Source organism: Scheffersomyces spartinae, assembly GCF_019049425.1.
Source record: "Scheffersomyces spartinae strain ARV_011 chromosome Unknown scaffold_16, whole genome shotgun sequence".
Classification (NCBI taxonomy): domain Eukaryota; kingdom Fungi; phylum Ascomycota; class Pichiomycetes; order Serinales; family Debaryomycetaceae; genus Lizanozyma; species Lizanozyma spartinae.
The window spans coordinates 287768-312034 of NW_025065063.1; the positions used below are offsets into that span (position 1 = coordinate 287768).

General features: G+C 38.3%; 12 protein-coding genes across 12 annotated transcripts; 4 read left to right on the forward strand and 8 right to left on the reverse strand.

The window, feature by feature from the left end:
• Window positions 1–146: 146 nt before the first annotated feature.
• On the reverse strand, window positions 147–770 carry KQ657_001533 (uncharacterized protein; the record flags this gene model as incomplete). The annotated part of the gene is made up of 1 exon (XM_043192328.1): window positions 147–770. The coding sequence occupies one exon, from the start codon at window positions 768–770 to the stop codon at window positions 147–149; it is 624 nt and encodes a 207-aa protein (XP_043048300.1).
• Window positions 771–1191: 421 nt separating this feature from the next.
• Window positions 1192–1527, reverse strand: KQ657_001534 (uncharacterized protein; the record flags this gene model as incomplete). Its single annotated transcript, XM_043192329.1, has 1 exon — window positions 1192–1527. One exon carries the CDS (start codon window positions 1525–1527, stop codon window positions 1192–1194), a length of 336 nt encoding a protein of 111 aa, XP_043048301.1.
• Window positions 1528–1708: 181 nt separating this feature from the next.
• Window positions 1709–3007, forward strand: MEK1 (serine/threonine protein kinase; the record flags this gene model as incomplete). Its single annotated transcript, XM_043192330.1, has 1 exon — window positions 1709–3007. The coding sequence occupies one exon, from the start codon at window positions 1709–1711 to the stop codon at window positions 3005–3007; it is 1299 nt and encodes a 432-aa protein (XP_043048302.1).
• Window positions 3008–3202: 195 nt separating this feature from the next.
• On the forward strand, window positions 3203–4833 carry KQ657_001536 (uncharacterized protein; the record flags this gene model as incomplete). The annotated part of the gene is made up of 2 exons (XM_043192331.1): window positions 3203–3208; window positions 3481–4833. The coding sequence occupies 2 exons, from the start codon at window positions 3203–3205 to the stop codon at window positions 4831–4833; spliced, it is 1359 nt and encodes a 452-aa protein (XP_043048303.1).
• Window positions 4834–4853: 20 nt separating this feature from the next.
• On the reverse strand, window positions 4854–5631 carry KQ657_001537 (uncharacterized protein; the record flags this gene model as incomplete). Its single annotated transcript, XM_043192332.1, has 2 exons — window positions 4854–4929; window positions 4979–5631. The coding sequence occupies 2 exons, from the start codon at window positions 5629–5631 to the stop codon at window positions 4854–4856; spliced, it is 729 nt and encodes a 242-aa protein (XP_043048304.1).
• Window positions 5632–5901: 270 nt separating this feature from the next.
• On the forward strand, window positions 5902–6840 carry MED4 (Med4p; the record flags this gene model as incomplete). The annotated part of the gene is made up of 1 exon (XM_043192333.1): window positions 5902–6840. One exon carries the CDS (start codon window positions 5902–5904, stop codon window positions 6838–6840), a length of 939 nt encoding a protein of 312 aa, XP_043048305.1.
• A 9-nt stretch (window positions 6841–6849) lies between these two features.
• On the reverse strand, window positions 6850–8097 carry HEM15 (ferrochelatase; the record flags this gene model as incomplete). The annotated part of the gene is made up of 1 exon (XM_043192334.1): window positions 6850–8097. One exon carries the CDS (start codon window positions 8095–8097, stop codon window positions 6850–6852), a length of 1248 nt encoding a protein of 415 aa, XP_043048306.1.
• Window positions 8098–8307: 210 nt separating this feature from the next.
• On the reverse strand, window positions 8308–10119 carry LPT1 (lysophospholipid acyltransferase; the record flags this gene model as incomplete). Its single annotated transcript, XM_043192335.1, has 1 exon — window positions 8308–10119. The coding sequence occupies one exon, from the start codon at window positions 10117–10119 to the stop codon at window positions 8308–8310; it is 1812 nt and encodes a 603-aa protein (XP_043048307.1).
• Window positions 10120–10298: 179 nt separating this feature from the next.
• On the reverse strand, window positions 10299–13754 carry YCS4 (condensin subunit; the record flags this gene model as incomplete). Its single annotated transcript, XM_043192336.1, has 1 exon — window positions 10299–13754. The coding sequence occupies one exon, from the start codon at window positions 13752–13754 to the stop codon at window positions 10299–10301; it is 3456 nt and encodes a 1151-aa protein (XP_043048308.1).
• A 230-nt stretch (window positions 13755–13984) lies between these two features.
• Window positions 13985–15316, reverse strand: TAF4 (Taf4p; the record flags this gene model as incomplete). Its single annotated transcript, XM_043192337.1, has 1 exon — window positions 13985–15316. One exon carries the CDS (start codon window positions 15314–15316, stop codon window positions 13985–13987), a length of 1332 nt encoding a protein of 443 aa, XP_043048309.1.
• A 414-nt stretch (window positions 15317–15730) lies between these two features.
• Window positions 15731–16825, forward strand: RCL1 (rRNA-processing endoribonuclease; the record flags this gene model as incomplete). The annotated part of the gene is made up of 1 exon (XM_043192338.1): window positions 15731–16825. The coding sequence occupies one exon, from the start codon at window positions 15731–15733 to the stop codon at window positions 16823–16825; it is 1095 nt and encodes a 364-aa protein (XP_043048310.1).
• An 83-nt stretch (window positions 16826–16908) lies between these two features.
• Window positions 16909–24189, reverse strand: TOR1 (phosphatidylinositol kinase-related protein kinase; the record flags this gene model as incomplete). Its single annotated transcript, XM_043192339.1, has 1 exon — window positions 16909–24189. The coding sequence occupies one exon, from the start codon at window positions 24187–24189 to the stop codon at window positions 16909–16911; it is 7281 nt and encodes a 2426-aa protein (XP_043048311.1).
• Window positions 24190–24267: the final 78 nt, after the last annotated feature.

The following is a 24267-nucleotide window of genomic DNA, read 5'->3' on the forward strand; positions in this document are numbered from 1 at the left end:
GGTAGCGCGTCTAAATTGTATAACATACAACTGTTAATGAGTAGTTATATTTACATGATAACATATTAATATGTATTTAGTTCTGTGTGAAATAAATATAGCTGAAGCAATATTCAATCTAATGTACAGCCTTTTTGTAATCGCCTTTAAGCTTTGACAAAGTCCTTATTGGCTTCTAAATAAGCAGCCTTGTTTGCTTGAATATCGGCATCAGGTGGTAACACACCACATTGTTCTTCAGCAGATTTATCCACGTTGGTTCTAAACAAATGAGCATTCTCATCATCTGTAGCACCCAATTGTTTAGCCATACCATCATATGGATATGATCTTGGAGCAGCTGGCTTAGCTGGTGATAAATCAAAGTAGTAGATTCCTCCAGCAAATGCAAAAAATGACCCAAATAAGTAGAAAGAGTACTTCCAGAAGGTACTAACACCCAAATGTCCTTGTAATAATAAATCTGGGGACCACATATCGTATAAATCATGATCCATGTTCAAAGGGTCATTAAAATTTCTTCTCATTTGTTGATCGTCATACTTGGCATAAGGATCTTTCAATTCACTATACTGTACTGGGTAATCGGGATAATCTCCATATTCAGGGTGTTCTGGATCCAGTAACTTGATGGTTCTAAGAGTGTGTTGTTCAGTGATGGTTGAGGATGGTCCACTTCCTAATTGTCTGGTCATAACACCACCAATGACTCCAGCCCTTTTATAAGGAAGCATTTGCTTCATTCCTCTCAAGCCTACTCTGGAAAGCATTGTATTGTTATTATTAGTATTATTATTTGATGTAGTAGTGAAGATTATCTAATTTTACCGTTACTATCAAAAATTTTCCATACATTGAAGAGAACCAATGAAAGTCGAAGTATAGGCAATTCGTGGTTGGTGCACGACTATTGATTATGGGAAGAATAAAGCTACCAGATAACTTATACGTAACTACTATTAAAAATAATAAGTATATAGTATGATATAGATGTGGGCAGAGTTAATGAATCTGCTAAGAAATTGTAGTATATATAATTGTGGTGGTTTTGTAGAGTAGTAATGATATATTGGAATCGCAGTAGCACACACCCCAAGGATCATTTCAATTTATCCTCCCTTCTTATACCATCAAGAATATCCTAGTAAATATATATGTAACAGTTGGATGTAGATACGACGCCAGACTATTTTATTGCTTTGGTTCTTCACCAAATCTGTGTTGGTATATCTTATCAAAGTGAGCATCAGCATATTCATGTAATCCACCCCAACCCTCTTGGTTCTCAGCAACATATTTGGCAACAGATGCCACCACCATATAAGCAGGAATAAATGCTAATAACACGCTAGCATTACGAGCATTCCAGTACTCGTGTACTGCTGGAGGATCTATGTTGAAGTTGTACTTGTTGGTGAACGAAGAGGCCTCAGATGCACCAGCAGCATGTCCGTGTCCGTGTCCATGTGAATTAGATTGGAATCTCTTAAAGGCTAATCTACCTTGTGCTTGTACTCTTCTGAACATAGTTAGATGTGGATATACAATAGGACTATTAGTGTATTGGTGGTATTAAACATCTTATAGGAAGTTGAATATGAAATTTTCCACCAATAAAAATCTATAATTCGTGTTTGTGTCAGATGGTAGCGTCTTTGGTGTTAGGGTGTGTTCATATATAAGGGATAATTGTATACGTTTTGCAGCCATGTCTAATACCCTATCTCTTTTATTATGTATCATGATCTGTTCAATAGGAGTACTTGAATTGGTGAGCTCAGATGTTAAGACTAATAGGCTGGTGATTCCTATTGATCAACACGATATCATCAGAATCGGCAGAAGCAAACAACTATGTGATATCATTATAAATAGTATAAGGGTATCACTGTTGCATTGTATGATCTGGAGTGTCAAGTTTGACAAGGACACTCCAGCATTGGTTTACATCAAGGATATGGCACTCAATGGTACCACAGTCAATGGCGAGATGTTAGGTAAAGGAACCACTCGAGTGCTTGAGAACTTGGATACCATTGAGATCCAATCCCTGGTTCAAATTGTATGGAAGAGATTGGACGAATTAGAAATAGATTTAGGCTTGGCCTTAGATATAGATATGGATATAGATCGTAGATTATTTTCCCATGTTGCTAAAGTCCTGGATTGGACAATAACAAATACCATAGTTGGTTCTGGATCATATGGTACGATATATGTTGGTCATAACTCAAGATATAGTACTCTATTTGCAGTTAAGGTGATTAGGAACTACTCTAGTGATGCTAGAAAGAGAATTATACATGAATCACAGTTGCTTACAAAGATATGTCATCCCAATATCATTAAAGTACATGATACTCATGTTAGAGGATCACATCTCTATATTATGGAAGATCTCATTTGTGGTGGAGACCTTTTCTCTTACTTAAGTAATGGTACTAAGTTAAGGACATTGCCTGAAAGTGAAACAATCTTCATCATATACCAATTGTTGCAAGCTTTGGATTACTTACATAATCATCTTAACGTGTTGCATAGAGATATTAAGTTGGATAACGTTTTATTGGACTTGCCTGTGCCCGGATCTAGGGTTTACCTTTGTGACTTTGGTACTGCTAAACAGTTGTCTTCAACATTACAAAGAACACGTACTGTGGTTGGTACAGCTGAGTATTTAGCCCCAGAGATATTCAATTCCATTGAATCTACTTGTTCTGGCTACAACAATAAATGTGATATGTGGGCTTTAGGGGTCATGTTATGTATCATGCTTTCAGGTATTTCACCATTCGCTCGTGATGATCATCATACAAACCATATGTTACTCATTGATGGGTTTGCACATATTTCCAAGCAATCAAAGAACTTTGTTAAAAGACTTCTATACTTCGATATTAGAAAGAGGATGTCTGTAACAGATTGTTTGAAGCATGTGTGGATCACAGGTAATGAAAAGAGATTGGCTTCAAAGTATTCTAAAGTGTGTCAAGTGAGAAAAAAATGAGCATTATCAAATTGCATCACCCAACTTGAGAAGAGTCAAGCGCAAGCATATAAAAGTGTATAATTATGTCATATCGTGGTAACCAAGCATGGCAGCCCCCTCAGGGCAGAAGTGGGTATCACAATCAACAGAATGGCTCTTACAGAGGAAATTTTGGTGGTAGAAACTCAACTTACCATCAAGGAAGAAATCACTATGATGGTCAACAATCACTGGGCTATAGAAGTGGTCAAAATAATTATAAACAAGGAGGAGAGCAATATCCACAACAACAACAACAGCAACTGCGTTATCAGCAGCATTCTCAGCAGCATCAGCAGCATTCTCAGCAGCATCAGCAGCATCTACTGAATCTGCCTGAAAGGGACTCATATCGGCAAAGACAACAACGATTCCAAAGTCCTCCCCAAACTCAAATGCAACTTCATCATCATCAACAAGATAATTATGGGAATCATAGTAAATCCATTGAGAGTTCAAGTTTAACTAATGAAGGTGGTGATAATCGAATGGGATTTCAACATAAGAATCACCAACAATCACATTTTGGTGGAAGAGAAATGCAACGAAATAATTATTCCAGTTTCTACAATCGAAACAACAATTCTTCACAACAAAGATACTCTGGAGATACCAGGAATCAATTATGGATGGGCGACATTGACCCTGTATGGGACGAAGAAGCTATAATGAATATTTGGAAACTCGTGGGGTTTCAGCCAACTAATGTTAAGATTATGAGAGATAGGAATGCGGATAAAGCATATAAAGGTAGAAGTGATTATTGTTTTGTATCATTTCCTGATCCCCAAGCAGTTCTGAACGCAATTCAAAAGAATGGTACTCAGATTCCGGATACTCAAAGAGTATTCAAGCTTAATTGGACAAACCAAAGTAACCATCAACTGGGGGATCCTGGGATGAGAAATCATAACCCAAATTCACAAACTGGTGGAGGTCAATTTAGTAAAGGAGGAAAGCCTGAATTTTCTCTATTTGTGGGTGACTTAGGAGGTGATGTAACGGATGAGTTACTTTATGAAGCATTTGAAAAGGCATTTCCTAATCAGATTTTACAGGCAAGAGTTATGTATGATCCAACTACAAAACAATCAAAGGGATTTGGGTTTGTTAAAGTTACGAACCAGACTATTCAAAGTAATGCAATCACCGAAATGAGTGGATTTGTAATTAATGGTAGACCAATTCGAGTTGGTCTAGCTTCCGGAGGTGCTAACCGTGGTGGTCCAATAACTTCAACCTCCTCCACCTCCACCACTTCCTCCAAATTTAATACTATTGAGAATGATACTATTCCTATCCTGCAACAATATCAGCCTCCACTCAACCAGTTTACCGATCCTAATAATACTACATTGGTTGTGAAAGGGTTATCAAGCAAAGTGAGTGAAGATGAGCTAAGTGCCTATTTTATAGCCTTTGGTGACATTGTTCTTTGCAAATTATCATACGATTTGAACACTGGTTACGTCAAATTTTTGACTAGGGAAGCTGCTGAAAATGCCATATTGCACATGCATGGCATCACCATATGTGGTTGCAGATTAGTTGTTACCTGGGGTATTATTAATCTGACAACAGATGAAATCATACAACCACCAGAATATCAAAAGTGTCCACCACCTCCAGGAGTAGCAGGAAAATTAGGACCAATCAATATGTGTTTCCATAAGCTCACAAAGGAAGAGTTACTGCAACTCGATTTCTTTCGTGATAATGAGCCACTCACTGTTCCTCAAAGCAACAAGCTATACATTGCTCGTCAGTCTAAAGTGCACACTATACTTGATGAAGCTTTACTTTGAAGAGATATGATCTTCCTCAATCACACCAGGACAGTTCTCCGTAAGATCTTGGATGTCAATGTACCGTGTTCCGCAATACCAGCAATACGAGTGTTCCTGTCGAAGATACTGGAGTAGATCTAATAATGATTCCATTGAAGGCAACATTGATTTTGACTTTGATTCTTCGTCTTGTTGTAATGGTTGAATAGGGGGGTTAAAAGCAATACTTGTATCTATTCTCGTTCGTTCATGTTGTTTAAGTTTCAGTTTTGCCAGTTGCTCCAAGGCATAAGACCTCCAAAGTATATTAGTATCTTGTGGTTTAAGGGTATTATCTAAGACCATTTCGTATTCTCCGCTCATATCATAACACAATTTTCTAAGAGCTTTTATCTCAAGGTCCAAGTTCTTTTGTGATTGTGCTTTCTTCAAACGATCTACATAGGAAGCGTATTTAGCGTTCTTCATCTCATTGGTCATTACAGCAGCAGAGTGTGCTCCTATTCCCCTACGATCTAGTTTCAAGTGAACAGAAGCACCTACTGGTTCTTGAAGGGTTGGGGTATTTGCATTGAACCCCATTTTCTCCATCATGGTATGACCTATAGACTTGTGTTTTGACTGGAACAACGATGTACGAGCAGCACTAGTTGGTACTGAATGTGGTTCAATAGGGTACTTCATATAGTCGTCATCATCGTCATCATCATTCGTGGTATTGAGATGAGGTACTTTGCGTTTCTTAACAACTGGAGTCTTGGAACGCTCCTCTTCTTCTTCAGCTTCCTCCCCCTCACCAAAGATGTTTCGTCTCATTGACTGAAGGCATGCTCATAGTGAAGCATCTTTCTGTTAATGATACCAATGAGGAAATCAGTGTGAAAAAAAATCATACCAAAAAATGTTGATAGTGCACTACAAATTGAGACACTATCATCAACTCAATCCAACGCAACTGACTAGTCAAGACACAGTTCCAGAGTCATTGGTTGATGTCGACTTCCCGTCATGCATCATAGAAAAGATAAGAGTTTCCCGTTGTCAATGCATGTATCTCGTGTAGGATCATCCACTAGACTAAGTCTGATGAACACTACCTCCAATCCATCTACTCCTTCCTCATATGTTGTGAGTTCCTTGAATCCCACCAAAAACCTTCCGTTCACTTCTTCATCGTTCAACAGCAGGATCACCACTAAAGATGAGTTGGATCGGTTTGAGAAGTTGCCAATGGTGCAGAGTATCAACTCCCTTGAAAAAACATTGACATCACTCACCAGTCGTATATCGCTATTTAAAGAAGATGGGCTTAAGGATGATGTTGATAAGTTTGTTGCATATAGCCAGGAGTTACTGGATGAATTGGACAAACTAGAACATCATGCTCAATTAGGAGGAGCCATTGATAAATTGGAAGATGAAAATGATACTTTGGATGATTTGGGGAAACTGATACTCAAAGAGTTATTATCATGTCGAGAAGCATTGAAACGACTTCCCAGATTGCCTGCTTCTAAACGAAGTGACAAGAATCTTGTTGATCCATTGGTTGATGTTAAGGAAGTATTGAAGTATGCTATGAAATTAGCCAAATTTACAAGAGCTCCAGCAACTATGGCCAATGCTCTGTTTCAAATCCATCCTAATAATTATATATGGCCAGCAGAAGATGCTCTTCGAAAGGGCATGTTGGCCATGAGTTCGATACATAGTGAGGAGCTTATCAAGATGGAAATTGGAGAAGAACAGGATGTCGACATGAAGGAAGAAGCAGAACCAATAGAAGATAAAATCATCAAACACAAGTTGCCAAAGGAAACGGAAGGTTCATCGGATTTAGGGCTTCTTCATAGAAAGAATTCGTTTGGTAATTATGGAACAAATATATCAATGGAAAATAAACCACCATTGGATGCTACTAATGAGAATGATAAGAATGATGATGATAACAAGAATACTAGTACTACTGTCAATGCGCTTGATTTAGATTTATTTGATCCTGATGAAGATGATTATTCAGATTAACGTCATGGTTTATTTTTCAGAATGATTATGATTACCAAAGAGTTCACTTGGATGATCAAAGGTATTTTTTGCATATTGACCACCCAATTTATAATCAAGTTCCAATTGACTTGAATATAATTGATTTGAATCCAAATGGTCTTTAACCAATTGAACAAGACCATCAATAAAGATTTCATTCCCATTCAAAGACTCTGCTCTTTTAATCTTTTCAGGATATTCCACTTCGGTTGGTAATTCAATGTCTAATTCGTGCAATGTTTCAATATGATCTGAGGTGAAGGCCACAGGAATAATAATAACTCCCAGAACATCTCTTCTATCTGTTAATTCGCCAACTATCTTAACGGTTTTAGCTCCAAGCCAAGGTTTAGGTCCAACTTGTGATTGCCAAGTTAATCTATAAGGAAATTGAAACTTTAATTCCTCCATAATAGAATACACAGTAGCTGCCACTTCTGCAGGATAAGAGTCACCTCTATTAACAATATCCATAGGTAAAGAATGAGCCAGGAATACCAATTGAATATCTTTTTGATCTTCAGGTTTAAACTCTTTAACCTTTTGTAGAATATGTTGAGCAAAGGCCTTGACCAATCCGGAGTTCCGAGGCCATCTGTCGATTGTAGTCCACGTGATCTTCCGGTCCGGATCTAAGGCTAAAGTTTGTCTATACAATTCATTAAATGAAGACCCAGTAGTAGCAAAGGAGAATTGAGGATATTGAGAAAATGCAACGGCTCTCGTAACTCCGTCATCAAGCATCTTTTGCATAGTTTCTTCCGTTAAAGGATGAGCATATCTAAAAGCAACATATGGTTTATGTGGGGCCGATTCCGGTCTTGTCGCATCAAGTTTTTCGCACACTTTCCGGACCTGATACTCGGACCATTTCCTAATTGGGGACCCACCTCCGATCTCCGCATAGTTCAGTTCAATCTGTGGTGTTCTTCTATAAGTGATGAACTTAGCCAAAGGATATTGGAGCATACCAAAGGGAATGATATCTCCGTCGGAGAATAACCGAAAGAGGAAGTCTCTAGTCTCAGCAATAGTAGAAGGTCCTCCCATATTCATAAACACAACACCGGTACCAGCGCTACTACCACTGCTTGCATTAGTACTGGCTGTAGCAGTACTGGCTGTCGTACTGGTAGTGGCTGTAGTAGCACTCGTTGAATTCATTCTGTATGAAGAGATCACCCTCTTCCCCCATTGCTTCCCCACACAATTCTTATATAGACGTAATGGAATCATCTTGCTCGAGTATGTTGTTACGTTGAATTGAATTATAAGAAAATCGTATAAGTACATTTGATTGTGGGTGGCAAAAGGTTTACGAATAATTGTAATTTCTATCACGTGATGCTTTGAAAAATATGTCACGTGACTGGCGAACTGTCTAACTACTAAACATGGCTGCGACTTATTTAATGTTCATTCATTATTCATTTCTATACATGTGGATCATTCTGTCTTCTTTGGATCAGCATCCTCTTTAGCATGCTGGAATATATCATTCATTTCAGCAGTGAAATTGGCATAAGCTTCGCGTAAACCTTCAAAATCATCATCCTTAAGAGATCCTCTCCGAGCACGGAATGATTTCCATGATTCTCCAATCTCTTGAAGTTCTCTTTGAACTTCCTCTTTATCGTATTGTTCCAAGTCTTCAATGCTGGGAAGACCAAACGTTGGCACTTCTTGTTCCTTGTCAATGACTTTAGGAACCGGTGCAACTTCATTGGCATTCTTCTCCACGTTCTTGTCTGTTGTCAACTCAGGTTCACTTGTCTTCTTCTTCTGTTCTTGAATTACAGCACTTGCATGGTACCTCTGTAAGAATTGAGTCACTTGCTTCTTATATGGACCCCTGAACACAAAGAATGTCAATCCAATTATCCCATGTAACCAGAAATATACTGTGAACCAACAGTAAATAGACTTACCAAAGTCTAAGATCACAAACGGTTGAACTGCATATCCAAAGGCAAGCTGAGTGATGATATAGGATATAATGTCGTAAAATACCTTTGTGGGTTTAGGAGTTTTCCCATCTGCTTCCATGAATATGGGCCTAAAGTTTCGTCTGTAGATCTTTCCAAGCGTTTGAAGGAATGCTCCAACAATAAACGTAAGATAATATCCAGGACATGTGCCATGCCAGAAAGCACTAGTGGAGAATGTAAATAATGTACTCTTGAATCCAGGTTTCTGCCCCTTCTTAGCAATACGAACATAAACATAATTCTTAAGCCATTTGTTGGTGTTCATGTTCCATGCTTCCAAACATGCACGTACATTCTGGCCCGTTTCAAAAGCCCATTCATTGATATTCTGTACTCGATCCCATTTAAAAGAATCAGTATCACTGTCGTATCCATTGTATCCAATACCACATAAAATACACGCACCTTCAGCTATGGACCAAATAGTGTAGTATTTCAATCTATAGGTGAAACCCAAACCCCACATATAAAAGATCCGGTAGATGAAATTATGCTCCTGAAATAATTGACCATTAAGAATGTAATCAAGTGAAAGATACTTACTTGAATTGACAAACAAAAAGGCCCAGAATATTCCTCGGAGCAACTTATTCAAAGCCGGCTTACCACTACGAGGAATCCGTCTTTTACGAGCACCAGGACGTTTATCTTGTGGAACATCATCGAACAATGTGGAATGGATAAACTTATCGTAATCAGCATAGTCAAAAGCTGGTCCTGTTAAAACAGAAGCATAAAAGAAAACATAACCCAAATAAGGAAGTATATTGGGATGTTTCAGTATTTTTCTTTCTTTAGCGTAATCAGAGAGACTCAGTAAACTTTGTTTCCCATCATAAATGTTCCAACCAAAAGCTGTCAATTTCATCACCATAACCATTTGAGCACCCGTGATGTCAACGTCATCAGGGGCTGTTTGACCAAAAAATTGGGCCTTAAGATGATTGTATGCCAAATGTGACATCAAGAATATAAAATTGATCCATGGCATAGTAGAAGTCTTGACATAACGGGTGATGAAATAACATCCTAATGCCGAAAATAAAAGATTCCAAAGCCCTGACCATTCATTAAGAATCCCAATAATGTAAAATGATGATACTCCGATGTTGAAAAGATTCTTCAATCGATAGTTGTTATCAGGTAACCGTTTGAAAATATAACTAAAGGGGAATGATAAAGCTGCACAAATCAATATCTTTAAGTTCCCTGCATCAAGGCCGGTGGACACCAGCAATTGCTTTATTTCATCTTGGAAAACGCCCAACATCTTCCCGTAGATTGAAATCGATACTTGCCGAGTGGTTCGAGGCGTGTAGGCAAGCTGTTTCGAGTGTGTATTCCTTTCTCCCGTGTGTTGATGATGCGCTTCTCAATCATGATTTGATCTTTGCACGACTTCTGTGTGAAGGTTCTTAAAACTGTGGCTTACTTTATAATGCCTTATCTCTACTCCGATCTAGCCAGTACCATCTTATACCCTCCTTCAATGGCTTGGTTAATAAGATCATTCTTATATGGAATGTTGTTAAGCACAAAAGCAACGTCATCCCATTGAGTTTGCGATTGGCATTTGTTAAGTCTAACCAATAATTTTTCAGCCAATTGTTTCTGTTGCTTCTCTTTAGTAATAAACAGAATCAAAAACTTAACAATACGTTTCATGGCATCTTTAGATAGACTTTCATCTGTAGAAAGACCAGAGAAAATATCAATGAACCCATTGTAAATTGCATTATCTTTAGAAGCAAGTTCAGTAAAGAATAATCGACACATATCGCTAATACCTTGATCAGGATTCTCAAGACATTTAGCCATTGATGATAATTGGCCCTTAACCTTGACTTGACCAGCAAGAATAAGGAACGTAACAGTCATTAAACATGTTCTTTGCACCATGATGTTATCATCGGTAAGTCGGCCATATAATGATTCGGTATTTTCATCCACTAAATTATTGAAACAAACTGCCATGTCTCCCAATCCAAGTATACAGTTACATCGTATGATGGGGTCTTCAGAATTGTGTAAAATAGATAGCAACAGTTCAAGATTATTATCACAAAACACAGACGAAATGCACATCAATTTCACCAAGCAAAGTGTAGCTGATCTTTGTAATTTAACAGATTTATAGGTTTCAACATTGGTACAAATCTCAATCACCATTTGTCCATATCTTCCAAGTAATGAATTCTCCCCAAAAAGTAATTCCTTCTCTTTAACATGTATTATGACATCGGCAAAATCATCCTCTGAGGTTCCACCAATCATTGCTAGTTCACTCTCTTTGGTCTCCTTGGTGTGCTTGCTTGCTTCGGAATCATGTTTCTTCTTTTTAAACAAACCTTCTAGTTTCTCCAAGTACACAACAGTCTTGATGGACGTATGTCCTACCATGAATAGAAGTTGAGATAGCCCTATCTCTTGTTGCTCAGATAATAATTCTTTGAATACTTGATTTGTCTTAACTTTCAAAATCTCAGAGCAAATGCTATCAGGGTTGGGAGCCACAACAAATATAGCTGCAATAGCTTGCTCAGCAACACTATACCATTCTGAACTGTCGTGATATAGAATTAATACTCTCTTCAACTCCAGAATGATTTCCTTTTGTTTGGGGATCTCAAACATTGTAGATGATCTAATAGGATTCTTCCCTGGATCACATACAATTCTTTGTAATGCAATACATGAATACTTGCAAATATTCAAATTATGAATCCCAATCTCTCCCAAACCAATGGACAAAATGGACTCCACACCCTTTTCAATCACGGTATAATCTTCAAGACCCAACATACCTAAAAGAATTATGGCACCGTATCGTTGTTTCAAACCATGTGGTGATTCAGTCTCATCTCTGAATCTATAAATCTGCCACAAGACACTTACAACATGAAAGTTGATCAAGTTATCCTTATACATCAACCCTATCAATTTTTCCAAGGACGCAAGATCAGCAATCGATGCTTTGCAGCATAAGTTGATTAAATTCTTAGTGATAAAAGTAGCCTTCTCAATAGCTGATAATTCTGGTGGGGCAGTCAAGAACAATATTCTGTAACAATCAATTAAATGAGCTGGGATTGACTTCCCTTCATCATTGGACCCTTTCATCCAAACCAAATGTAACATACGTCTAACTCCCTCTTCAGCATTCTGAATACCATAAGAATCAGCAAGAACAAGGAAATCCATGGCATCTAAAACTTCATTTCTGTTCCTAGAAAATAGAAGCCTGGTAGCAGATTCTGTTCCCTCGTGAGTTAGTTTTATGAAAGCAACTGCATCGTAATAGTAATTAACTTCAAATTTAGCACGATAATACTCTGCCAAATCCCCGTCAATTTGACTCTCTTGCTCTTGCTCAAGAACAGAGTTATCAATTTCACGCTGTATGGCATCTGTGCTGTCTTCGTCATCATCTTCCTCATTATCATCGTCTTTTTCTTTTTCGTTTTCGTTTTCATCAATTTCCATTTGGTCTGGGTCCTCCTCCTGATTTTCCTCTTCCTTTTGCTTTAGTTTCTTCTTGAGCACAGCAGACCTTTCTGTTTCACGTTCGTTAAACTTATCTGCCATGGTCGTTAACCGCTCCAGCCAATCATCTAAATTCAACTTACCTTCAAACTGACCGAAACTATGTGTTTTGATTAACTTGCTCATTAGTTTCATGGCATTTCTTCTGACCAAAGTACTTCTATCATCTGTAGAACGGACTGTTATGCGCATCAATTGGATTCTTCTTGTCGAAAGATTGATTTCTTTATCAAGCACCTTACCAATTGCCTGGAATGCTTTACTTCTGGCAAATGGATTTTGATCTAATGTACGAGCCTCCAATAGATCTAATAATTTATGGATATGTTCATTGCCATGCTTTTCATCCCACTCCGCTTCATCTTGTTGTTCTCTAATAATTAAATCCACCGCCACATTCCCACAAGTTTCAATAACAGCACACCGTAAAGTATAATTGGAGTTGTCAAGCAATTGTGAGATACATGAAAGTTGCTTGAGAATCACACGGGGTCCAACTTCAGATAATCGAACCAAAAAATCAGATATGGCACGAGGACCGTTATTATCATTGGCATTGAATTGAGCTTGTGACACTTCACGAAGTACTTCTTCAGTAAGCACCATATAATCATAATCACATGCAATCATATTACATAATTCAGCCATAAGCGGTGGCAAATGAGCATAATATGTAAGGTTTTGAATAATCCCATGTTTAACATAGTTAGCATGGCCTTGTCTCTTTACAGCGAGTGCTAATGATCGAAACATACAATGACGGATCTCTTCCTTTTTCATTCTTTCTGGGCTCTCCATCAACCCGTTTATGGGACGAGAAAATAACTCCACAAACAAATCCAATTCGGGAGTGGTTTGAAACACCATGGATAACTTGAGTTCTAATACCCTCTCAACGCCCACCAAGAGACTTAATACCATTTCACAATTATCATTCCATTTCTGTCCAGCTTCAGTATTCTTAGTCCCTTTACCTTGACCTTTACTATGATCTACTTTTGATAGGATTCTTAAAAGTACAAACACCAAATATCCATACTTCTCCAAGAGATCTCGAGTGGATTCTATGTAGTCACTGACATCACCACTGTCCAATCTCTCACTGGTTAAACGACATATCACCTGGAAAGAAGAGCCTATCATGTATGTGAGCTGCTTCTGATGTCTTATCTCAAGTGCTTTGAAACCATGAACCAAATCTAGAACTTCTTCAAAGAGTTCATGGTTGAAGCTTACACCTTCGGGATTGGGAGTAAGAACTGCAGTGATCTCCTCCACTTTGACTTCCACGTCCCCCAAACTGGTTTCCGGCTCTTTTTCGGCGTCAAAGCTCGCAAAGTACGTGGATAAATGGAAGTCCATGATAGGTATTGGGCAGCTGCTTTAAATAGAGTGTCGCAGTAGTGGTAGCTGGTTATTATTTTGCATCTTATGTTTGTATATTGATTTTGATCTTGTTGGTACACGACTATTTTGATTTTACGCGAGTTGTCTAGTGGTGTTTTTTTGGCTTGTGTACGGCTATATAGGCAACCATAGTATAGGCTAAAATTATCGTACATTCGTGTATTATATCATATGGCATACATTGTTTAGTCCTTCAACTTGGCATAGCCTTTAACGAGAGCCCTGGAAGTACCTATTCTTTCATTTTCAATCGCCGTAAGTAAATCCTTCATGGTTATAGCAGCACCCGTACGAATTTCTCTAAAACGAAGTCCATTATCTCCTCTACGCGATATTATTAGACTTTTCTTACCCTTCCCATCCTTTTCACTTGAAGTTTCATCACTTCCAGCTCCAGAAGTTGCCCATGAATACTTTTTCTTCCCTGTTGTCATCATTGCGGCTGTAGCGTTTGCTGCTCGATGTAATGTTTCTTCTGCACCAGCTTTGTTATCTTCGTCACCATAGCCATTCTCAGAGCTTTTCTCCAATCCAAGAGCTATTCTCTTTAATACTCTCTTTTCTTCTAATTCCTTTTGTTTGTTGGCCAAGTTCCGAAGTTCTCGGGAGATCTCGGATCGGGCAACAGTAGGAACATTCTTAGTACGGTGCTTCAATGATGATGATACTGTTGATGCAATATTCCTTCTCCGGTGTCTAGAATGTATAACTGTTTTGGTAAGAATATTCGAAAGCCATGTTTCACAAGATGCCAGCATCAACTCCAATATATCCATCTCTATAAAGAAGTTCTGGGCCACTCCATTCTGTTTGGCTATCCTATGCATAAATCCAGCCAAATGGCCCTGATATAAAAATGTTTGAGGAGGTCTCTGTATTCTCATAGGCATACGATAATCACCACGAGGTATATCGTAGCCTCCTCTACGTTCGAGTTGCAGCAGTGCTAAAAGCTCTTCTTCTTGTTGAAGATCGACACCTGCAACGGCAAGTGCGTCATTTAAGTTTCTGGCATCAACAGGTTTATCCCCTGCTCCTCCTTTAACCGCAGATGGCAAGTTGGTGTGAGAATTGGTGCTCCTTAGAATATCTCCTCCACCAAAATACCCTGGGCCTGAGCCTGAACCGGGACCCAATCCTGACTTTGTAAACGCATGTTGCATCTGTGTATTACGCAGTATATCTGTCATAGAATGTGACTTTATCATGTCCACTCCTTCACCACCACTAAACTGTGTTGATGTTGATGTTGGGAACTTTTTACTGACATTGACATTGGCATTTGATGTCATGTTCATCATTGGAATATCATCTAAGAACAGTTGTGTGTCTATCATATCATCAGTTATTGCGTCCAACTCCAAACTCTCTCCACCAAACTCTGCTAAAGGATCAGTGCTAAAGAGTTCATCTAATTGTTGGTCAAGACCAGGTCGTTTGCCATCGGGTGTTTCGGTTTGTGGAGTGTCATTGGTCGTCGCTTCTGATGGCCGTTTTTCGCCAGTACTTCCCTCCATGCTCCCTTTGGACTGAGTTGTTTATAGTCGGAGGTTGAGATTATATGGTAGTAGACGTTATAAGTTTTTGGCGATGTCGACCAAAATACCTGTCACGTGATCACAAAGTAGTTTCTTACATACTTCTTACTTCTTACTTACGTACTTACTGACATAAATTCATAAGCAAGCTTGTATAAGCACACACACACACACATACACATAGATATAAGTATGCATGTACCTTCTACACGAAGAGAAACAGTATCTCTTAGTATTTTAATAGTACAAATAGTTACGCTATTATCGTACTAATAATAATCTCCATGTCACATGATATTTTGCACGTGATAATTTTTACTTTACTTCTTCGATGAGATGAGCTAACGTACTACCATAACCATAACCCTACTCTCTTCCACCACATCCACCATCATGTCCAGCTTTAAAAGCATTCAGACATTTGAAGGGCATCGCAACTTCCGTTTGCGGTTGGTGCTTGCCACTTTGGCCGGTAAGCCCATCAAGATCTCCAAAATCAGATCTGAAGCTTCAAACCCAGGTTTAACTGATAGTGAAGTATCATTTCTTAGATTGTTGGAAGCAGTAACCAATGGAACCCATATAGAGATCTCCTACACCGGTACCACTGTTATATATCGGCCCGGTCTTATTATAGGAGGAGAATTGAATCATGTATGTACTGGCCAGAAACCAGTAGGCTATTATATTGAACCCATGTTATATTTGGCACCATTTCTGAAGAAGAAGTTCTCTATAGTATTCAAAGGACTTACCGCTTCCGATAAGACGTTGGATGCCGGCGTCGAATCTCTTAAATGGGGTCTTATACCGGTAATGGAGAAGTTTGGGGTTAGAGAAGTCAATCTACATATTTTAAAGAGAGGATCCCCCCCATTAGGTGGAGGTGAAGTCCATTTGATTTGCAACTCATTGATTCCTCAACCATTAACTATACATGCTTTGGAGACTCCCAAGATCTCAGCTATTAGAGGAGTGGCCTATTGCACTCGTGTTTCTCCATCATTTGTTAATAGAATGATAGACTCGGCCAGACAAGTATTTAGACCCACTGGAGTGGATGTCAACATAACAGCTGATGTATGGAGAGGCGAAAATGCCGGTAAATCACCCGGTTTCGGGATCACATTGGTCGGAGAACTGAAAAGAGGTTGGAGAATCGTGGCTGAAGGTGTTGGGTCTCCAGGGTCCATTCCAGAAGATTTGGGTGAGAAAATAGCATACCAATTGTTGCAAGAGATTTCCCAGTCCAGTGTCGTGGGTAGAAACCAACTTCAATTGTGTCTTGTGTTCATGACCATTGGTAAAGAAGATATTGGAAGATTGAAGGTCCACAAAAGTCAAATAGATGATAATTTAATTTGGTGTTTGAGAGATTTAAAGTCTATGTTTGGCATTGAAGCTTATCTTAAGGAAGATGAACAGGATTATATGACTATCTCCATTAAGGGTTTTGGTTTCACCAATTCGTCAAAGAAAATAGCATAAACTTAACTGTCAGGTTAACTTAAATAGTACCAGAATGAACGGCATAACTTTACTTAAACAAAGCCTAGCTTGCTAAACTTTGTTTACCAGAATGAACACCATCCAATATAATGTTGACACAAGTTCTCAACAGATGTAGCTTGTTGAATAAGTCGGTCGACTTGAGTATGAATGTCTAAATCTTTCATTCTCTTGATATCATTGCCAACCAACTTATCTGTAATTCTCTTAAGCACTAAAGCAGCTCTGGCATTTCTAATTTCAAGATCATTTTGTTTGGTTAACCTGGCTGCTTCATAATCATCGATTTCTCCTCTTCTTAACAATTCAGCTGTATTAACATGAGATACCTTGATCCCGGTGGCTTCAGCTATTGCTCTAGTAGGGAAATCAAATCCCCAATTGATCAATGGATCATATGCAAACGCTTCCAAAATGGCCATTAATGATTCCTTATTGGCTCGCAACACTCTCATGACATGCTCACATGTAATTCTAAAAGAACCTTCAATCCCACTAACTTCCATAGCATAATTAAGCATCCGAGTCAATCTGAAGGGCACCTTTTCAGGGTATTTCTCCCGAAGAATGGCTGCTTCAAAACAATCACCAAAATCGATATGAACAACTTTACCAGTGATTCTATCAAGCATAAGATTGGAAGGATGTCTATCTCCTAATCCCAAAATATACCCAACCATAGACATCACCGCCAATGATCTGGTATATGTGGTACGACGGTCTAACCAAGTTTCTGATGACTTGGATTTAAGCCATAACACTTTATACAAGTCCTGGCCACGAGTATTATCAAGAGCTCCAGTGAAAACTTCAATCTTTTGAAGTAACGTTAAGACATCATAATCTGGAGCCATTTGTAACATGATCCGATGCTCAATGTTCAAAAGAATCTTCCGAGACTCTCTATATTCTCTAATCAATACGTGGAAAGTATCACTGTTAGGAACCCAACCCAATAAACCAACTTTCGGGGATAAGGGGATAGCAGGATACCTTTGAATATCCAAATGTCTCTTAAAACATTCAGGATCATTAAGTAAAAGCGTATTAACCAACCCAAATAATTGCATAACCAAATTATCTTGTCTGATATCTTCATGTCCCTTCAATACATATTGATAATCTTTACCATCATTCCCACGACATGATACCTTTCTGGGTCTTTGTTTGGACAGGATGACGGAGAACGTGGAGTCAAACTTGGTGATTCGAATAATAGGCTTGTTGGGCTTATAAGTACCAGGTACAGCAAGTTCTAAGTTACTAGCTTCTTCCAATTTTGGTGAAACATAATGTAAATCAAGACTTTGCAATTGAGGTAATTGACGATTAATTCTCCGGAAGACATTATAATAAATATCCCAAGCTTGGTTCAAATTGGTGATATCTTTTGTACGACGGAAGTTTAATACCCATTCATGAGCATCCGCTAATTCTCTTCCAAAGGCATTGTTAAAGGAAGATTCTCTCATTGTTTCTGGACCATTTTGAAGCATCTTATGTAATGGTTCCAACACTTCAAACATTTTATCAGTGTTTCTTTCACCAAAGAAAAGTCGAGAAGCATCTTCTAATCCATCATGCCATTGTTCGTGCCATAAGACTGCAGCTCTAATCAATTCATGACTGACCAAATCTGCTTGGTCAACCAAAACCTCAGAATGAACTCTCATCTTCTCAATAATAGACAAGGCAGCACGTTTTCTATTAACAGATTCAGAAGTAACCGCAACAGCTAAGGGATATACCAAGGCTTGAGGATGAGCTTTACCCAAATCAGCAAGTAAACCCAATAATGAGATACTAACAGTACGGTTAGGTTGGTGAATACGAGAAATCAATTGAGGTACCACTTCCAACCAATTATCGATCTTCACCATATTGAACCCCTCGGTAATGGCTTGTGCTGGTTCTGGAATGCCACCAAACTTGAACCATAACGTTAACAACCGTAAAGTGTCTTGTAATGAATTGGAATTGGATAAGGCAATCGAATGGAAAAAACCCTTAATGGACGGGACAACATGTCTTTGAACTACTTCCATAGGGATAGCAGTGGGTTGTTTCTGAATACCTTGTTGCTTATTTGGATCTCCATCCTCCTCTTTAATTTTCACTTGATTATTCTGTTCCATAATGTCACTCTGTTTGTTCTGAGTGTAGAGTGAGATCACCTCAAAGTTGGCTAATGCCCAATTGTGCCAGGCCTTATACCATTTGTTATCAAAATGAGTAGCCAATAAATAAGCACCCAAAATGATTTCTGAAGTTTCTGTTCTCCAATTGGCATTCAAAGAGATCTGCCATTCCCCTTGTTTCAAGAAGCATCTGGCCAAAAGTTTGGTATATTCTTCAGCATGTTTCAAGATTCCTGGCCCTTCTGTTGGTAAAGGTTGTGTTATCAAATCATTAGGGTTTAACCCTAAATCTTGAGACATTCTGGTGGTAAAGTCAACCAAATGTCGTAATGCTTCCTTTTGTTCACCTTTGGCCCACATATATTTCAATTGGACATAAACAACTTGAGGAGGAGCTCTTGTAGTTTCAGATGAGCCACCTTCTAATAAATTACTCAATGATTTCTCACACAAATTAAGTCTTCCAGACTTACGACACAAGTTGGCAAACTTAAGCCACATTTCCATATCTTGCTTTGGTCTTATCACTAAAGCTCTAACTTTTAACATTCTCTGCCAAATATCAACGTTTCTTTGACATCCTAATAATCTTGTATTCCAAGTCTTTCTCATAATCATCCGTTTCTCCGACCCTTGGGGCAGACACTTGTATTTGATGATCTCCTCCAATTCGGCCAACATTTGGATTCTAACAACAACTCCATAAGCTCTATTATAACTTTCACTCACCAAAGCAGTAATCTCAGTGACAAGTAGATCTCTAGCCTTCAAGATTTGAGAAGATGCCTCTTCAAAATTGTTCCTATGCAAACAAAGAATGGCATTGAAGAATGCTCTATCAGGAGAGTCGGGCTTGACCACTTGAATATAAGTATCCATTCTATCCCATTGACCCAAACCCCAGGCAGCTGCTGCTGCCAATGGAGCCACACTTCTCTTGACTTCGTTCGAAGAAGTATTCCATTTCCTCTGTGCAAGTTCGGATAATTGTTCCCATTCGCCCAAAGCATGTAAACATCTCATTTTACCCATAACCACTTCCATGTTGTCGGGTTCAGTCTTTTCTCTGAAATTGTACGCTCTCAATGCATCTTCCCAACGGTGTAATTTCTCGTGCCAGGTTTCCTTTAATGGTAGATCATGATGTAACTGGGCATGTTTCAAGATACCCACGGCTGCATCTGACTGTTGAAGTTGATTATTGATACTGATCAATGCTTCTATTGTTGGAGTGCTGGGCTCTTCATAGAATTCAAGCTCTTTATAATGAAGTGCTTTAGCATAGGCATGACATCTTTGGGCATATTGTCCCAAAGTGGAAATGGCAATTGGTAAAGATTTATCGTCGTGTTCCATAAACTCTGCAAGATTCAACAAGATTTGATGGATTTCAGGTGGATTATTGGGTGAAGATAAAGCAATACAGAAGGATTCAACCAATTCTTCTTGATGTTGAGAATATAATTCACTCCAACAACTAGCAAAACTAGCGTTGAAGAGATCTTTAGCTAATGGATAATAATCAGATGCTAAGCCAGCACATGCTCTAATTGCATGAGAAGGTGATTGTTTCAAGAGTTCTTTACTCAATCTGGATATCCACTCCTGCCAATCATCTCTAGTACGTCTTTGGTTAGTATCCCAAGCAGCTTTTAACGCTGCCTGATTAACAGGCAACTTCTTGGATGGCATATCGATGTCTGGGATATCAAAATTGTTCAGATGGATATCATAGTCCTTATAGATGCCTAAATGTGTTGGAAGTGGATCACCACTGGCTAATTTGGAAACTAATTGTTCAAAAACCGGTGAATGGATCTTCTGTTCAATGACTACCTTTTTAATGACGGGGACAAATACATTGAATTCCGTTCCCAATTGCAATAATAAATAACATAATGTGTTCATGGCAGAGATCTTTAATTCATCATTATCTTGTCTTAAAACTCTAATGATAGGATGAACTATTCTTGAAGCCATATCATTAAGAAGAACGTTTTTAGATAATCGACCAATGGTTTCAATAGCTGCTTTCCTTAATAGTATAGGGCCGGTTTCAAACATCTTCACTATGGTAGGAACAATAATGTGAATGTACTCTTCAATATTACTACCAAAAACAACAAATGTCTTCAATACATGCAATGAAGGTTCCTTTTTAGCAGATTTATCTTCTTCAAACACATTCAATATCAAGCTAAGAATTCTAGGCAAGTACATTTTGAACTCACCATCCAAAGCCCTGGAAATTGATTCAATTAAATTGATAATTATCACCTGAATATTCAATTGGTTATTGGCATTAAAGAATTCCAGTATAACATCAAATATCTGATCCAAAAAAGGACGAATGTGCTGTTTCACAATCATTATCAACCCTCCAAGTTGTTGGAAATAAAATTTAAGCATCGATGACTTGCAAGTGTGCATGACATTGATTATTCCAGGCACAATCTGAGGAAGAAATGCCACTGCTCTCAATCCCAAGGTTTGGAATATGTACATAACAGCTTGAATGACTTTATTATGATGAGCATGTAACGAAGGATCTTTTAATATTTTCATCAAATTATTAATGGCAACTGTAGGATAATATTCTTCATTGGATGGTGACATTCCTTGCATTAAAAGCAAGACGTCAATTGAAGGAGCATTTTGCTCAACAGGGATACTTTTGGAACTTTGTTCAACTTCACGATGCTTGTATGGATCCAAAGCTCCCAAAATACCCATTAATCTAACTGCTTCACGTCTTATGTCAGGGGAAGTTTCCAGCTTCAAAATGCCAACAAGCATTCCCAAAAGTTGTGGATAATCTAATAAGGGCTGAATAACGTAACCAGACGAACTAGCCAATTGTCCCAATGTCTTCAATGCAGCATCACGTTTAGCGGAAGAACTTTGATCTTGGAACGTATCTAAAATTATAGGCATTAATTCATGAATAAATGGTTTCAAATCTTCACCTCCAACCACTGCTAATTCTCCCAAACATGCTATTGCACCAGCAGCCACGGGGGAATTGGAATCTTTCATCCGTGGGAGTAATGCCTCCACTATTGGTTTCACATAGGGTCTTGTAAGTTCCTTAGAGTTTGCAATAAGTAATGAAAGTAAAATTGCACTTTCTTCCTTTCTTCTTCTAGTGGCTGAATGTTCCAATCGTGAAAGAAGTTGGATCAATGTCTTACGCAATGATGGAACAATATAAGCTGGGTTTATACTTGAGAGTCTTCCCAATATTTCAATGGCTATTTTTCTAACATTGAAGATCTCATCATTTAATGCAATGAAAAGAAGTTTCACATTGCTTGATTGGGATAATTGAGGATCAAAGTTCCCACCCTTGGCTAAACAATTTAAGCCTTCTAATCTAAGTTCAGGGACAGGATCTGTAATTGATACGGTCAATATTTTCTCCAACACATCATTAACGGCATTAAGAGCATTGACACTTGTTTGTTGGCAAATGGGATCTTTAACAAAGATTTGACAAGATGTAACCGTTGCTGCTTGCCTGACTTTGGGGTTATTGTGTTCCAAATAGTTTATAGTGCAATATCTAACAAATTCATTCAATTGAAACTCTTCAAAGTTGAAGAACGCAAGCATCTTCAAAGCTTGGACTAAAACAGCACTATCGTAGATTTCATAATCTGGATTTGATGGGGTGGTATTGCTATCTCTTTGTATCATGATTTGTCTGTATTCTTTCGCCTGATTTTCATTCATTTTAATTACTCCATAAGGAGACCCTGGAGGTTGGAACTTCCTTCCTGCTAAGACCAAACTTAAGATATTCAACAATTTAACTTGAATAAGATTAGCCAAAGATGGAATATATGTGATAAGCTTTTGAAGAACATCTTGCATATGAGGGGATAATGAACAATTATTAAACATCATATCTAGAATATCTCTTCTTAAATGCTCAGTTAATGCTGGACCCACAGCCACTGCTAATTTCCCAATACAGTCGAAAATAGCGGGTTCGGATTCTCTTCTCCCCGCTTTAAACTTGGTAGCATTTGCAACAGTACCATCAGCAAGAGTGAAAGTACCTTGAGAATCCAATTGTAATCCCTCTCTTATGTTATCCAAGATAGCATCTAAATAAGTAGCCATATGATTCCCCACTTCTAAGGCTATCAACCCAATACTGGTGAAAATGGCTATTCTATCGGAAATAGCCGTTTCGCTTCTTTGCTTTTTCAATGCCTTTAAATGGTTCAAATAATAAAATAATGTTTTATGCAAATATTTCTCCACAAATGCATCGGAATCAACCCGACAAAGTAAGGGGAAGATATTTGTTAGTTCTTGTCTAATAATTGCCAATCTATAATCTTTATAGACAATTGTGTTTTCAAATATCCGATCAAACTTGGATTTAATATACGGATCCTTATGATAACGTAGAAGTTCACGATAAATCAACAATGAACCATGAATTACCTCTGTAGAATCTTCTGTATGTTCTCTGGAGATCTTCGAAGCCATATCTATTAGATTTTTCATCCATGTACGTCTTAACTCTGCATCTCTATCGTAAATAATGGAAATGCATTTTTGTAAGGTGACAGCTGCATCTTCTCTTATGGTGACCTTATGATCTCTTAAAGCAATCCATAAATGTTCTAAAATCTGGTTTATATAGGGGAATAATAGCATTGGAGAATTCTCAGCCAACGCAGTTATTATAAGGATAGCTGCATGTCTTCTATTTTCATGTTGCCTAGTATCAGATTGTAACCATTCTATTGCTCTTTGAGCTTCGAAATCAACAAAATCTCCCGTTAATGTTCCACCTGGAGTGGCCAATTTCCCCAAAGTCTTGGTGGCTTGTTTCATGATGGTCAAATCATTCGACAAGATCAATGACCCCAAATAGTTGGAGAACCGAGCAGTCTTGGTGGCATTCTCCTCTCCCACTCCAGAATCAAAGTCAATCAATGCATTCAAAGCTGCAATGCCTCCCAACTTCTCAAGCGTATCTTTACTGTGGAGTAACTCAAAGATTGTCTTGTTGATATCATTATTGTATCTATTCAATTGTTCGGGCAGTAGATCACGAGCAATGGTATCCAAGTAGTTTCTCAACTCCGTGGCATATCTGCTTCTTTCTTCTTCTTTATTTGACTTCAATCCGTTGAAGATCTGTGTTAACGCTATGCCATCTACGACCTGGAGCTGTGTGGCCGACATGGTTGAATAAGTGGAAGAAGAGTGGTGGTGGTTGATAACCAGAAGAGTAGTGCTTTTTCTATCAACAACTTAATGTCG